Raw genomic sequence first — 12,066 nt, 5'->3', positions numbered from 1 at the left:
CCATGATGGGACAGCACAGCCCCCTGGCATACAGTAGGCACTCAATAGCGGGTGGATGAATGAGCTGCCTGTCCCTGCAGGTGGTCTCAGGGAAAGTCCAAGGATGCTGGGATGCGGCTGGCTTGTCTTGCCTCCAACCCAGGGATCACCTATTTCTGATGCTAGAGACCCAGACACAAGCAGGTGGTACCCAAGGGTGGCCCTTCTGTAACCACTGGGCTGAGGCGGACATGGAGCACCTGAATACTTAATAAGCATCTACCTGACGGGCGCGGTGGCTCACACCTGTAATCCCAGCACTTTGGGAGGCCAAGGCGGGCAGATCACCTGAGGTTGGGAGTTCGAGACCAGCCTGACCAACATGGAGAAACCCCGTCCCTACTAAAAATACAAAATTACCCAGGCATGGTGGTGCATGCCTGTAATCCCAGCTACTCGGGAGGCTGAGGCAGGAGAATCACTTGAGGCAGGAGAATTGCTTGAGCCTGGGAGGTGGAGGTTGCAGTGAGCCGAGATCGCACCATTGCACTCCAGCCGGGGCAACAAGAGCAACACTCCGTCTCAAAAAACTAAAAAAAAAGCATCTACCCTGTGCCAGGCTGCCCACTGGGCACTGGACACAGCCACAAAGCAGGCGGCCTGTGCCCTGGTCCCAGCTGGGGAGCCAAACAATAACCGATTAAGCTTCACAGTTATCTGAAGGAGGGTGTTTTTTCTTTTTTTTTGAGACAGAGCCTTGCTCTGTTGCCCAGGCTGGAGCGCGGTGGCGCGATCTCAGCTCACTGCAACCTCTGCCTCCCAGGTTCAAGTGACACTCGTGCCTCAGCCTCCCAAGTAGCTGGGATTATAGGAACTCACCATCATGCCTGGCTAATTTTTGAATTTTTAGTAGACATAGGGTTTCACCATGTTGGCCAGGCTGGTCTCGAGCTCCTGACCTCAAGTGACCTGCCTGCTTCGGCCTCCCAAAGTGCTGGGATTAACGTGTGAGCCACTGCGTCTGGTCTGTGCCTAATTTCTTCATCCCAGGCTGTTATAGGTTGAATTATGGCCCCCTCAACCCCAAATTCATATGTTGAAGACCTGATCCCCAGGGGTAAGAACGTGACTGTATTTAGAGACAGAGTATTTAAAAAGTGGTGATTAAGGGAAACTGAGGTAGGGCACAGTGGCACACTCCTATAATTCTAGCACTTTGTGGGGCTGAGGCGGGAGGATTTGCTTGAGCCCAAGAGTTGGAGACCAGCCTGGGCAATATGGCGAGACTCTGTCTTGACAAAAAGTACAAAAATTAGCCAGGTGTGGTGGATGCACCTATAGTCCCAGCTACTCAGGAGGCTGAGGCAGGAGGATCTGTTGAGCCCAGGAGTTTGAGAACAGCCTGGGCAACATGGTGAAAACTCGTCTCTACAAAAAATTAAAAATAGCCAGGCATGGTGGTGTGTGACTGTCGTCCCAGCTACTTGGGAAGCTGAGATGGGGGGATCACTTGAGCCCAGGAGTTCAAGGCTGCAGTGAGCCATGATCACACTACTGCACCCCACCCTGGGTGACAGAGTGAGAACCTGTCTCAAAAAAAAATTTTTTTTTTTTTATGTGAAGAGCCAACATTTGATACAAGCCATGCCCTGTTCTAGGCCTTCAGGTATTAACCCCAGGTCAGCATCGCCATTCCGTAGAAAAGAAAGTGGATCACCTGAGGTCAGGAGTTCAAGACCAGCCTGACCAACATGGTGAAACCCCATCTTCTACTAAAAATACAAAAATTGGCCAGGTGTGGTGGCGCATGTCTATAATCCCAGCCACTCGGGAGGCTGAGGGGGGAGAATTGCTTGAACCCGGGAGGCGGAGGTTGCAGTGAGCTGAAACCGCACCAGTGCACTCCAGCCTGGGCAACAAGAGTGAAACTCCATCTTAAAAAAAAAAAGAGGGGGCCAGGCACGGTGGCTCACGCCTGTAATCCCAGCATTTTGGGAGGCCGAGGCGGGCGGATCATGAGGTCAAGAGATCGAGACTATCCTGGCCAACTTGGTGAAACCCTGTCTCTACAAAAAATATAAAAATTAGCTAGGCGTGGTGGCGGACGTCTGTAACCCCAGCTACTCAGGAGCCTGAGGCAGGAGAATGGCTGGAACCCGGAGGTGGAGGTTGTAGTGAGCCGAGATTGCACCACTGCACTCCAGCCTCGCGACAGAGCAAGACCCGGTCTCAAAAAACAAACCAAAAGAAAGTGAGGCCCACAGAGGCAAAGTAACTTGTGTGAAGGCCACCCAGTTGCTGAGGGGTAGGACACAGTTTGGAACATGGTGTTTTTTTTGTTTGTTTGTTTTGTTGTTTTTGAGACAGAGTCTCGCTCTGTCGCCTAGGCTGGAGTGTAGTGGTGCGATCTCGGCTCACAGCAACCTCCGTCTCCCGGGTTCAAGCGATTCTCCTGTCTCAGCCTCCCGAGTAGCTGGCATTACAGGCACCCGCCACCACACCCAGCTAATTTTGTATTTTTCGTAGGGACAGGGTTTCTCTGTGTTGGTCAGGCTGGTCTCGAACTCCCGCCCTCAGGTGATCCGCCTGCCTCGGCCTCCCAAAGTGCTGGGATTACAGACATGAGCCACCGCGCCCGGCCAGGAACATGGCGTTTCGATGTTTTCACTTTCCTGCCTCCAACCTTTTCTGACTAATAAAATAGTTATGGGGGTGGCAACATTCTGTGTAAAGGGCCACATAACTAAGATTTTCAGTACCGTGGGTCACAGTCTCTGTCACAACTACTCAACCTTGCCATTGTAGGGTGAAAGCAGTCATAGACAATAGGTAAATAAATGAGCATGGCTGTGTGCCAAGAAAACTTTATTATAAAAACAAGTGGGCTGGGCACCGTGGCTCATTCCTATAATCCCAGCACTTTGGGACGCCGAGGCAGGCGGCTCACCTGAGGTCAGGAGTTCGAGACCAGCCTGGCCATCATGGTGAAACCCCATCTCTACTAAAAATACAAAAACCAGCCGGGCATGGTGGCAGGCGCCTGTAATCTGGCTCGCTTTGTAATTATTCCTTCAGCTGCCCTGTGGGGAGTGGATTCCGGGTGGGGATGGGAACCGACAGGAGAGGGAGCAGGGAGGATGCCATCACGCTTGTCTAGTTAAGCTGGGACCAGCGCACTCCACACCCAGGTAGGTCCCCGTCTCGACGGAGCCCCCGAGGACGGACATCATTACCTTCTCCGTGGGCTGCTGCAGGACGGGGAGATTCTCCTCCAACTTGTCCAGCCCCCTGTGGGCGTATTCGCTGGCTGATGCAACTGCCAAAAAAAATTAAGATGCAAATGTGACTGTTGGAAGGTCACCTAGTAATGGTTCAGGGGGACAGGACCAAAAGCTGGGTAAACCCCTCTACTCCCCACCCAGGGAAATGGCCAGAAGGGGGATTCAGTGCCCCCTGGGACTTCACCCACTCTGGGGCTCCAGCTTGGAGAGGATCGGCTGAGCCCCGCTGACAGCGGCCGCCGTGAGGGTCCTCACTCCCTTCTCTGCCACGTCGCAAACGGTCTTGACATGCGGGTAGCTCTCCTTGGTGGAGGCATAAGCCGCAGATACCATGTCGCAGGTGGAGCTGATGAGAGGCATGCTGGCCACACGGTCCACCACACTGGGCTACAGGAGAGAAGGGGCTCAGGCAAACTGGGCGGGGGAGGATGCGGAGCTCAGCCGGAAACTCAGGGTGCCCTGCGGTTTTGCTCTCACTCCCGGCCAGTGAAACGGCTCAGTTTACCCACACTTTGCATCCAGGCAGTTGCACAAGCCAGGAACCTTGGGGTTTCACCACGTGCTTCATTTTTATTTTATTTTTGAAACGGAGTCTTGCACTGTTGCCTGGGCTGGAGTGCACTGGCGTGATCTCGGCTCACTGCAACCTCCACCTCCCGGGTTCAAGCGATTCTCCTGCCTCATCATCCCGAGTAGCTGGGATTACAGGTGCCACCGTGCCCAGCTAATTTTTTTGTATTTTTAGTAGAGACAGGGTTTCACCATGTTGGCCAGGCTGGTCTTGAACTCCTGACCTCATGATTCGCCCACCTCAGCCTCCCAAAGTGCTGGGATTACAGGCGTGAGCCAACATGCCCGGCCCACGTGCTTCCTTTAACACAGCCTATTTACGTGAGCCTGCACTTTATCCCAGCAATGTGCCAGGTGGTGATAGGGGACAAGAGTCCCATTCTCATGGCAGTTAGGGTCTAAACTGGGGGCTGCAGACCATAGCCCATGGGTCACATCCAGCGCACCACTTGATTTTTTAATTTTAATTATTTCTGGGGCCAGGCGCAGTGGCTCACGCCTGTAATCCAAGCACTTTGGGAGACCGAGGTGGGCAGGTCACTTTGGGTCAAGAGTTCGAGACCAGCCTGGCCAACATGGTGAAACTCTGTCTCTACTAAAAATACAAAAATTAGCCGGGCGTGGTGGCGCATGCCTGTTACCCCAGCTACTCGGGAGGCTGAGGCAGGAGAATCGCTTGAACCCGGGAGGCAGAGGTTGCAGTGAGCCGAGATGTCACCACTGCACTCCAGGCTGGGCAACAGAGCAAGACCCCATCTCAAAAAAACATGTATATAATAAAATCACCTGAGGATGAGAGATCTGGAATAGAAACTGGCTTCCTAGGAGGTCCCTGAGAGAGCCTTCAGAGGTGAGGATGATTTGGCTTAGCGGCTGGGGAGGGCAGGTAGTTTCAGACAGAACCCTGCTCCCTCAGGCCCTCCAAGGGCCTTTGAGATTCCCCCCTCCCAACTGGGGACACCAGTGAGTGGTCCATACCCCACTGAGGAATAAATCCCTTTGGCTCCGTGAGCTGCTGGCAGATCCCTGGCTCTCTGCCAGGGCACCCTGGTGTGGGAAGCCTCACTGCACAGGAATCACAGGGTCGGCGCAGTCCCTGGTCCTGGCCCTTCCTCACCTGCTGGGCCGGTTCTTCCGCTGTCACCTGGGTGCTGCCATCAGCCTCTGCCCCGTTGGCAGACATGGTCTCTGCAGCAGACACTGTGGAGAGAGGAACGTCAGGTACAGCCTGCCTGGCCCCACCTTCCAGGAGAAAGTCCAGGCCCACGCTGCAGCTGGAAGACAGGGTTCACACCTGCCCATGACTTACAGCCATGCCTTTCAGTCCTTAGCAGGCACAAGAGTGACCTCTGGACTTTGTTCAATAGCAAGTGCTGAATCTAAAGCTTCGGGATGGGGCTCACCTGGTCCCCTATTTCTTTTTTTTTTTTCTTTTTTTTCTTTGGAGACAGTCTTACTCTGTCGCCCAGGGTGGAGTGCAGTGGGGCAATCTGGGCTCACTGCAACCTCCACCTCCCGGTTTCAAGCGATTCTCCTGCCTTAGCCTCCCCAGTAGCTGGATTACAGGTGCCCGCCACCACGCCCAGCTAATTTTTGTATTTTTAGTAGAGGCGGGGTTTCACCATATTGGCCTGGCTGGTCTTGAACTCCTGACCTTGTGTTCCACCCACCTTGGCCTCCCAAAGTGCTGGGATTACAGGTGTGAGCCACCACACCCGATCCTTTTTTTTTTCATTAAAGACAGGGTCTTGCTCTGTCACCCAGGCTGGAGTACAGTGGTACAATCACAGCTCACTGCAGCCTCCAACTCCTGGGCTTAAGGGATCCTCCTGCCTCAGCCTCCCAAGTAACTAGGACTATAGGCACACACCACCATGCCCACTTAATTTTTTCTTTTTGGGTAGAGATTGTATCTTTTTTTTTTTTTTGAGACAGAGTCTTGCTCTGTTGCCAGGCTGAAGTGCAGTGGCACGATCTCGGCTCACTGCAACCTCTACCTCCCACGTTCAAGCAATTCCCCTGCCTCAGCCTCCCGAGTAGCTGGGACTACAGGCGCGTGCCACTACACCTGGCCAATTTTTTGTATTTTTTTTAGTGGAAACGGGGTTTCACCATGTTGGCCAGGATGGTCTTGATCTCCTGACCTCGTGATCCGTCCGCCTCAGCCTCCCAAAGTGCTGGGATTATAGGCGGGAGCCATTGCGTCTGGCCAATGGTATCTTGCTATGTTGCCCAGGCTGGTCCCGAATTCCTGGTCTCAAACAATCCTCTTGCCTCGGCCTCCCAAAGTGCTGGGATTACAGGCATGAGCCACCGTGTCCAGCCCTGACCCTGCATTTCTAAAAGGCTCCCAGGCAGTGTTGGTGCAGCTGGTCCCTGGGATACACGTCAGGAAGCAAGGCTTGCGAACAGTCCCTTCCAGGGCTCACCTGTACTCCAGCAAGCCAGGTATGACCTGAAACCTCTGTAGAGGACAATTTGCCAATAGCTGTCAAGTTCCAAGAGCCATCTTCCCCTTGACCCAGAAACCTCACTTCAGGGAAGATCCCACACCTGTGTTTCCGAATGGGCAGAGCTGTGTGGACTTACTGGCCACAGCATGACACTGGAAACAACCTGGATGCCCAGCGAAAGGGGAATAAGAAAACAGCAAGTGTGGCCAGACGCAGTGGCTCACGCCTGTAATCCCAACACTTTGGGAGGCCGAGGTGGGTGGATCACGAGGCCAGGAGTTCGAGTCCAGCCTGGCCAACAGAGTGAAACCTCGTCTCTACTAAAAATACTAACATTAGCCAGGCATGATGGCGGGCACCTGTATTCCCAGCTACTCAGGAGGCTGAGGCAGGAGAATCGCTTGAACCCAGGAGGCGGAGGTTGCAATGAGGTGAGATGGCGCCACTGCACTCCAGCCTGGGCAACAGTCCGTCTCAAGAAACAAAACAAAACAAAAACAAAAATAAGTGTATCCCAATGCAGTGGCTAAAGAATGAGATTTAAAGGCCCGGTGCAGTGGCTCACGCCTATAATCCCAACACTTTGGGAGGCCAAGGCGGGCGGATCACCTGAGGTCAGGAGTTCGAGACCAGCCTAACCAACATGGAGAAACCCCCATCTCTGCTAAAAATACAAAATTAGCCAGGCGTGGTGGTGAATGCCTGTAATCCCAGCTATTCGGGAGGCTGAGGCAGGAGAATTACTTGAACCCGGGAAGCGGAGGTTGCAGTGAGCTGAGATCATGCCGCTGCACTCCAGCCTGGGCAACAAGAGTGAAACTCCGTCTCAAAAACAAACAACAAAAAAAGAGATTTAAATGTAACTGACATGGGCCACCTGTGGTGGCTCACACCTCTAATCCCAGCACTTTGGGAGGCCGAGGCAGGAGGATCACCTGAGGTTAGGAGGTGGAGACCAGCCTGGCCAACATGGCGTACAAAATTAGCCAGGTGTGGTGGTGCAGCCTCCATTTTGATTATCCAGTATCAGAGGTGAGGCAGAGAATTTGAACCAGGGGTTGCCTCTGCACTCCAGCCTGGGCAACAAGAGTGAAACTCCGTCTCAAAAACAAACAAACAAAAAAAGAGATTTAAATGTAACTGACATGGGCCAGATGTGGTGGCTCACATCTCTAATCCCAGCACTTTGGGAGGCCGAGGCAGGAGGATCACCTGAGGTTAGGAGGTGAAGACCAGCCTGGCCAACATGGCGAAACCCCATCTCTACTAAAAATACAAAAATTAGCCAGGTGTGGTGGTGCACGCCTCCATGTTTAGTTATCCCAGCTACTCAGGAGGCTGAGGCAGGAGAACTGCTTGAACCCAGGAGGTGGAGGGTGCAGTGACCTGATACTGCACCACTGCACTCCAGCCTGGGTGACAGAGCAAGACTCCCATCTCAAAAAAAAAAAAAGAAAGAAAAAAGAAAAAGAAAACAAACAAAAGATTAAGTGTAACTGACATGACATGGACAAAGATCTACTCAAGGGATAAAATGTGTTAAATAGGGCCAACTTTGTTTTCTTTTTTGAGACAGATTTCCACTCTGTCGCCCAGGCTGCAGTGCAGTGGTGCGATCTCGGCTCACTGCAACCTCTGTCTCCTACGCTCAAGCGATTCTCCCACCTTGACCCTGCAAGTAGCTGGGACTACAGGCACGCACCACCACACCTGGCTAATTTGTGTGTGTGTGTGTGTGTGTGTTTGACAAGGAGTCTTGCTCTGTCGCCTAGGCTGGAGTGCAGTAGCGTGATTTCAGCTCACTGTAACCTCTGCCTCCCGGGTTCAAGCGATTCTCCTGCCTCAGCCTCCCGAGTAGGTGGGATTACAGGCATGCACCACCACGTCTGGCTAATTTTTTGTATTTTTAGTAGAGATGGGGTTTCACTATATTGGTCAGGCTGGTCTCGAACGCCTGACCTTGTGATCCACCCGCCTCAGACTCCCAAAGTGCTGGGATTACAGGCGTGAGTCACCACACTCAGTCGTGTGTTTTTTTTTTTTCTTTTTCTTTTTAAGTAGAGATGGGGTTTTGCCATGTTGCCCAGGTTAGTCTTGAACTCCTGAGCTCAAGGGATCCGCCCACCTTGGCCTCCCAAACTGCTAGGATTACAGGCGTGAGCCACCGCACCCAGCCAAAGTCTAGGCTTTTTTTAAAAAGTGAGATAACATGCCTGCCTGCACTGCAGAGCTATGAAGTGCAGGTCAGGGGTGTGGGGAGGACGGGGCTCCCCAGGTGAGTCTCTGCAAGTGGGATGAAGCCACAACTCCCTTTTCCTGGACTAGTGAGATGTAGCTGGGACACCATCATCAGATGAGATTCTCAGGGGGAAGCTAGGAGTTCCAGCTCCACCTATGCTGTGCTCCCTGGAGCAAGGCGCCTTCCCCTCCTCTGACCTCGGTCATCCCACCTGTAATATGAGGCTAAATGGTTGGGCACATGGCTCACACCTGTAATCCCAGCATTTTGGGAGGCTGAGGCAGGTGGATCACGAGGTCAGGAGTTCGAGACCAACCTGGCCAACATAGTGAAACTCCGTCTCTACTAAAAATACAAAAATTAGGTGCGGGTGTGGTGGCGGGCGCCTGTAGTCCTAGCTACTTAGGAGGCTGAGGCAGGGGAATTGCTTGAACCTGGGAGGCAGAGGTTGCAGTGAGCCAAGACTGCGCCACTGCACTCCAGCCTGGGTGACAGAGGAAGACTCCATCTCAAAGAAAAAAGAAAAAGCCGGGTGCAGTGGCTCACACCTGTAATCCCAACACTTTGGGAGGCTGAGGCGGGCAGATCACCTAAGGTCGGGAGTTGGAGACCAGCCTGACCAACATGGTGAAACCCCACCTCTACTAAAAATACAAAAATTAGCCGTGCATGGTGGCCGACACCTGTAGTCTCAGCTACACGGGAGGCTGAGGCAGGAGAATTGCTTGAACCTGGGAGGCGGAGGTTGCAGTGAGCCAAGACTGCGCCACTGCACTCCAGCCTGGGTGACAGAGGAAGACTCCATCTCAAAGAAAAAAGAAAAAGCCAGGCATGGTGGCTCACGCCTGTAATCCCAGCACTTTGGGAGGCTGAGGCGGGCAGATCACCTAAGGTCGGGAGTTTGAGACCAGCCTGACCAACATGGTGAAACCCCATCTCTACTTAAAATACAAAAATTAGCCATGCATGGTGGCTGACACCTGTAGTCCCAGCTACACAGGAGGCTGAGGCAGGTGAATTGCTTGAACCTGGGAGGCAGAGGTTGCAGTGAGTCGAGATCACACCACGGCACTCCAGTCCAGGCAACAGAGTGAGACTCTGTTTCAAAAAAAAAAAAAAAATGGGGCTAAAGGTCATGCCTGCCTTATGGGCTGCTTTCCCGGGGAATTCTGGTGTGAGCCTAAGAACCTGTGGCCTTGACTCTGAGCATCTTTTCCCAGAGGAATGAAGCCCCAGCCTCCTGGTGGCCTTGCTTCGATGTCCCCTAAGCAGAACTCAGCAAAATGATGATGTTTTGCGAGCACTAGATCTGGAGTCCAGATTGGGCTCTCTTTCCTTTTTTTTTTTGAGACAGAGTCTCGCTCTGTCGCCCAGGCTGGAGTGCAGTGGCGCAATCTCAGCTCACTGCAAGCTCCGCCTCCTGGGTTCACACCATTCTCCTGCTTCAGCCTCCCGAGTAGCTGGGACCGCAGGCACCCGCCACCAAGCCCGGCTAATTTTTTGTATCTTTAGTAGAGATGGGGTTTCACAGTTTCACTGTGTTAGCCAGGATGGTCTCGATCTCCTGACCTTGTGATCCGCCCGCCTCAGCCTCCCAAAATGCTGGGATTACAGGCGTGAGCCACCACGCCCGGCCTTGTTTTTTTTTTTTTTTTTTTTTTTTTTTTTGAGACTGGAGTCTTGCTCTGTCGCCCAGGCTGGAGTGTAGTGGCGTGATCTCGGCTCACTGTAACCTCCGTCTCCCAGGTTCTAGCGATTCTCCTGCCTCAGCCTCCAGAGTATCTGGGATTACAGGCGCCTGCCACCATGTCCGGCTAATTTTTATATTTTTAGTAGAGGCGGGGTTTCACCATGTTGGCCAGGCTGTTCTCGAACTCGTGACCTCAAATGACCCGCCCACCTCAGCCTCCCAAAGTGCTGGGATTATAGGTGTGAGTCATCATGCCCAGCCCTGACTGGGTTCTAATCCCAGCTTGGCAACTCACTAGGAATAGGAGTTTGGGAAGGCAGCATTCCCTAGGAGTCTTGCTTGCCACGTCCGTGAAATGTGTGTAAGTGTTTCACAAGAGTCTGGAGTCCCTGCAGACTGGAGGAAACACTGCTCCAGGGAAGCTCAGCTCCGTGCCCGGCACGTAGTAAGTGCTCCATAAACCATCTCACCGCACTCTGGCTTCCACGGACAAAGGGGTAAAGCCAGCCAGGAACCAGCTTCCTGCTAAGTACAAAAGTCCCCCAACTGGGAAGTCAGGTGAGAAGACATACCTACCTCCCAGTGATCATTGCCTAAATCTATGCTTCTCCTCACCTCCTTCGGAGCCTGAGCTCACCTGAGCAGGGGGCCAGGTAGGCAGGCATCAAAGTCCTGGCCTCGACGGATTCTCAAGTCCCACTTAGGACTCAGGCAGCTTCCTCCCGTCCCCTCTGTCCACCATGACTTCCTGGAACTGATGTAAGCAAGGGTGGCCATGGCAGATGTCAACACCCTATGAAACCCCTGGGGGTCAGTGACCTGCCTTGCCGCTGGTTCCAGAAAGGGAGCTCCAGGCCTGAGTCAGCCATCCAGCAACTTCAAAGCATGCTAAGACTGGACTTCCAAAATTCCAAGAGCCCCAGGTCCCACTGCCAGGCCCACCCGGGACAAGAACCCCAAAGCAGTTAAGGGGTTGGCCTTCCTACTTTTAAGGCACCCCGCCGCCACGCCCACCCGAAGGAAGTGGGCACGCTTTACCCAAGACATCTGTAGGGGAGGGGGCTTTGCGGTGGCGGGGGGTGTCTCTGAAGACCCCGGAAGGGAGGGCGGAGATTCTGCCCGCAGGAGGATACTTGCCTGCAAACTGCGTTTCCAAAAGCAAACTGTTCAAAATTTAGAGAAAACCTGGTGGGCGGGGGGCGGTATTTAGCTCACCCCCCTCAATATCACCCCTTCTAAGGGGCTCTTTTGCCCCTCAAAAGTTCCAGGAAGTGAGAAGAGGGTTTCAAAGTCTGAGCTTCGTTGCAGAAGTTGGATTTTTCTGGGGGGAGGGGTGACCAGCCTGGGCTGAAGACCCCTCCCCAGGCCGCAGAGTCCAGCAAATCCCACCCCCGAGAAAGGCCCTCCCCGACCCCTCCGCCCCTGGGTTGCCCCAGGACTCGGTGGACACCGCCTCCCAGCTCAACTGAGGCGCCCCCGCCACTCACCGCGGTCAACGGGACGGCCCAGGAACAGTGGCCGCGACTTCCAAACCAGCTTGGAAACCGTCCGGGCCGGGGCGGGGCTGGCTTTTACTGCGCGGTAGGTGGGGGGGGGGGGCGCACGGGAGTGACGGGCGAGAGGACCAATCAGATTGAGGGAATGCCCGCTCCAGGCCCGCCCCTCTCCTCCCTGCCCCGCCTCCACTGGGTCCCGCCCCTCGCCAAGTCGTGAAGTACGGGAAGGACTCCGCGCCCTGCCCCTGAAAGGGAGGGGGCACTCCCGGACCACGCCTGTCCCAGCCACGGGACCCCCGCTCCGCAGCTGGGGACCCTATGAAGTTGGCCCTGGGAGGTGAGTGCGATCGGGGGCGCC

The 12,066-nt window shown here is 54.0% G+C and overlaps 1 protein-coding gene across 1 annotated transcript in view; it reads right to left on the bottom strand.

Annotated features, from left to right (window-relative positions):
• The window catches only part of PLIN3 (perilipin 3), a 30,034-nt gene extending 18,273 nt beyond the window's left edge, over positions 1-11,761 (bottom strand). Inside the window, exons 1-4 of the mRNA XM_032177675.2 lie at positions 11,700-11,761; positions 4,948-5,030; positions 3,449-3,647; positions 3,213-3,295 (exon numbers count right to left, since the gene is read on the bottom strand). Of these exons, the coding sequence (XP_032033566.1) occupies positions 3,213-3,295; positions 3,449-3,647; positions 4,948-5,013 (348 nt within the window). The 5' untranslated portion in view covers positions 5,014-5,030; positions 11,700-11,761. The remainder of the gene's footprint in view (positions 1-3,212; positions 3,296-3,448; positions 3,648-4,947; positions 5,031-11,699) is intronic.
• Positions 11,762-12,066: the final 305 nt, after the last annotated feature.

This window comes from Hylobates moloch, unplaced genomic scaffold (assembly GCF_009828535.3).
Source record: "Hylobates moloch isolate HMO894 unplaced genomic scaffold, HMol_V3 SCAFFOLD_15, whole genome shotgun sequence".
In the NCBI taxonomy this organism is placed as follows: Eukaryota; Metazoa; Chordata; class Mammalia; order Primates; family Hylobatidae; genus Hylobates; species Hylobates moloch.
This window is presented reverse-complemented; position numbering and strand designations above follow the sequence as displayed.